The 3,645-nt window shown below is 53.0% G+C and overlaps 1 protein-coding gene and 1 long non-coding RNA gene across 5 annotated transcripts in view; one reads left to right on the forward strand and one right to left on the reverse strand.

Moving 5' to 3' along the window:
- Window positions 1-3,638, reverse strand: part of ITGA7 (integrin subunit alpha 7) — a 19,200-nt gene extending 15,562 nt beyond the window's left edge. For all 4 annotated transcript variants that reach the window (XM_006908860.3, XM_015587069.2, XM_006908859.3 and 1 more), the window contains exon 1: window positions 3,243-3,638. In XM_006908860.3, the coding sequence (XP_006908922.1) occupies window positions 3,243-3,448 (206 nt within the window). In that variant the 5' untranslated portion in view covers window positions 3,449-3,638. The remainder of the gene's footprint in view (window positions 1-3,242) is intronic.
- Window positions 3,263-3,645, forward strand: part of LOC112477417 — a 3,052-nt gene continuing 2,669 nt past the window's right edge. Inside the window, exon 1 of the long non-coding RNA XR_003045452.1 lies at window positions 3,263-3,397. This is a non-coding gene — a long non-coding RNA (uncharacterized LOC112477417). The remainder of the gene's footprint in view (window positions 3,398-3,645) is intronic.

Genomic DNA, 3,645 nt, shown 5'->3' on the forward strand with positions numbered 1-3,645 from the left:
CCAGTCTTCTCTACCTCCCCGTCATACACTTTCCCAGCTACAACTTTCTTGGCAGGACAATTTTCCACAATCACAGCCAAGGCTTCTTCCCCAGGAGAGGATTGTGCTGGGAATGGAGGCTGCCTGGGTCCCTTGGGTCTGACCCCCAGGCCAAGAGTAAAGGAGAGGGTGAGATGAGGTGACTGGCACCCAGCTGGCTACAAGGATCCTGTCTTTAGAGAAAGAAAGACTCAAAAGTGGCAGCAGGGAATAATTTGAGGCCTCTCTCTCACTCTGTTTTCCTCCATCTCCCTTCCCGAGTGGGAAGGCCCAAAGCTGTGTGGGGCAATATTGCAGTCAGGCATCTGTGGGGCACTGTGCCATCTCTGATGGTGCAAGGGGAGGGGAGGGCACAGAGCTACTCTCCCTTCCCACTTCTCCTCTTTTAGCAGCTGTCATCCTGTGTCAAGGCCAGTGTCAAGTGAGAGAAGGTGGAGGGGGAATGGTAGGGAAGAGAGCATTGCATGCATTCGACATTCATTAACAACTATTTATTGAGAACCTACCATCTGCCAAGCCCTGTGTCAGGCACTGGTGAGACAAGGAAATAATATCTACTCAGCACCTACTATGGGTCAGGCCCTAGGCTAAATGCCAGGGACAAGAGGAACTAACGTTTATCGCTCTCTACCTAGGTGCCAGGGCTAGGCAAGTTAAGTACATTATCTCATTTAATCTTCATAACAATCCCGTTCAAGGCTTATTTTCTTGTCTTTCAGATGAGGCCACTCACTCAGAGACCGTTAAGTAGTATGCTGGAATTCAAATGCGCATCTAACTCCAATAACCATGCCTTTTCCGTCACATCCTGCTGACAGGCCATCTGCAGAACACAGAGACCTCTCCAGAGAGGTAAGAGGAGGAAGGGGAGAGGAAGGTACCCCAGGCAGAAAATGAAACCAGGTGGCGCCACCAACCTTCAGACAGATCGACAGCATCCCTCACACATCTCAAACACAGAGATGGCCATCTCTTGGAGGACTGAGCTATCTTATTCATTTTGTGATCGCCCCATAGAAGGCTGAACTCACACTTCATGTGGACTCAAAGAGACAGCCAGTGCCTCAGCTGGTCACTGCATAGCTGAGCACCAGGAGAAGCTAACAGTCAGTGTTCAATGCTTACATCTCAGGAGGTCAAGAGGAAGGAGGAGGGAGGAGGGGAGGAGTCCATATGGAGGAAAGAAGCTGAGTGCAAGGATATGCCCAGCCCCACCCCTGGTGAAGAACAGACCAGTTCATTCCTCCCGTAACAAGAGTTCCCACACACAGCCTCTCTGGTCCCTCCACCTCTGACCCAGCCACATACTCCTGGCTTTATCCCATGATCCCCAGCCACCCCAGGCCTCTGGACAAAACAGTAGCCACAGCTGCAGCCACTGCAAAGAGAGAAAAGCAAAAACATGTCGGCATTTGGGGGCAGAGGGACTCCCTGGGAGCTGGGATAAGAAGAGGTGGAGAAGCCCATGACTACTGCACCTCTCAGTTCTCCACATGCTCCAGGCTCCAAACCACATCCAGCCCTCTCTGATTCTCTCATTCTGGGTGGCCCTCTGAGGGTGCTCACCCTGGGTGTGCTCTGGCCAAGCAAGCATTTGGATCCTGGCTCACTGTAAGGCACTAAAACTATTCTTTAGCTCTGTGGATAACAGTACAGGAATAATAGCACTAATATTTTCACTGCACTAGCTATGTGCCTTGTGCTGTTCTAAGCGTTTTACGTGCTGGGGGAGGAAATCTAGAAATCAAAAGCTAGGGATGAGCAAGGTACCAGGTCTCCCATGTGCCACCAGGCAGCAGAACGCCCCCTGCAGGAGCAAAAGCTGGGTTTGGCAGTCAGGTCCCTCTCGGAATGCCCCTAGCTTGACTCTAGGAGACAGAATTAGGGGCCACCTTCAGAGATGAGGGGGAAATGACAAGAGACCAAGCTATTAAAAATAACCTAGAATTTGCCTGGAAATAGCTCAGAGAGTTCAGCATGTCCTAAAAAGGCCTCCAGTCCTGGAACTCTGGCAGATGGGGGGAGGGGAGAGTGTGTGAGACAGATGAGGGAGGAAGTGGACAGAAGGCTGAAGAAGAGATGAAGTTAGTTGCTTTCTATCTCTCCCAAAATTTGGGGGACCACTGACCTTCCTCCCTGATGACAGGGTTAATGGAAGAAGAAAGATCTGAGCTTGCCCCTCCTCCCTAAGCGGGAAAAGAGAAATGAGTTCTTGTCACTACCCTCTGCCCCCAGGCCAGTAGTAGCAGGGAGAAGACAGTCTCTGTGGACAGCATCGATCCCAGTAATGGACACTTAGTGTGGCTTAGGCACTGGCCTAGAAAAGAAAAGCCCCCTGGCAGGAAGCTTTCCTCCCCATATTGCCTTTTTAAAATTGTACATGTAGCTGGAGCCAATAGTACAGGAAGCATGAGAGTCACAGGCCTCACACACAAGTGTGTCCTTCTTCCATGGGTCCTGAACTGATTAGAAAATTATTAGAATTGTCCTCTGCTCCTCACTCCTCTTTGCTTTCCCCTATTGCTGAGATTCCTGGAGCTGGAAATTTCCTGAGCAGGAGGAAGGGGAACAGCATAGCCAGCATCCTTCCTGGATCTCTCTCTCTCTTGCTGCTACTGCTACATCTTTTATGGACTCTATTTTCTGCCTCTCTCTATCATTAAATCACCGTGTTCAGGTTGCCAGACCCTCCCAGGTCCTCGCCCAGCCTTCCCATGGTCTTGAGCCACAGAAGTGGCAGGTCTCTCCTTGCCTCCCAACTGCCCTGCTGCCCTCATTCCATCCTATGGCAATGCACTGGCAGGAAGTTATTTCTGGAGTCTACCTCCCATTCCTCCCATGGCACCTTCAGTTTCTCCTCTTCTTCTCTTCCTTCCCTGAGAGACAAAATGTTCAGTCCCTGTCCTTCAGGGAATTTAGCCCTCTGAAGAAGGGCCTGAAGCAAGGATGCAAGAGGCGGGGGGCAAAAGAAGATAGTCTCTGCCAAGACAAGAATCCTGCTCTCCAACTCACCCCCAAAGCAAGAGCCCGGGTCTCGGGGCCAAGGGTATGCCTCCAGACCCGAGACGGATGAGGCGAAGCTATAGGGTACGAGATATCTGTGAGCAGCCGAGTCTTAGTGAGGTTGGAAGACTGGGAGATGAGGTGGGGGTGGGAAATCTGTGGCTCGGGCACGCGGACTCTGGACGGGCGCGGTGACTCACCAGCTCTGGGGTCGGGGCTGTAACTGCCGATGCAGAGCCACAGAGAAGCCGAAGAGGCTCCCTGGCTCGCCCTCCTTTCTCAGGGCGCCCATCACATCCAGATTGAAGGCGACAGCCCCTGGGGAGAGCAGTCCGAGGAGCAGGGAACCAAGAAGGTAACAAATCCCGGAGACCCCCATAGGATCGCGGCCCGGAATGCCGGCCATGGGGCAGCCCCGCGCGCGCTCTCCGAGGGCGCAAGAAAATTTCTTCAAACTCCGAGCCCCCAGGTCTCCAAGGCGGGTCTCTGGTCTCGAATCTCGCTGGTCTTCAGGGGTCTCCCAACTTTTCACCGCTCCGCCGCCCCACGCCGGCTGGCAGGACTGCGGCAGCGGCCGCTTGGCATCCACTAGGACTCCCGCCT

This window comes from Pteropus alecto, unplaced genomic scaffold (genome assembly GCF_000325575.1).
Source record: "Pteropus alecto unplaced genomic scaffold, ASM32557v1 scaffold433, whole genome shotgun sequence".
NCBI classification, from domain to species: domain Eukaryota; kingdom Metazoa; phylum Chordata; class Mammalia; order Chiroptera; family Pteropodidae; genus Pteropus; species Pteropus alecto.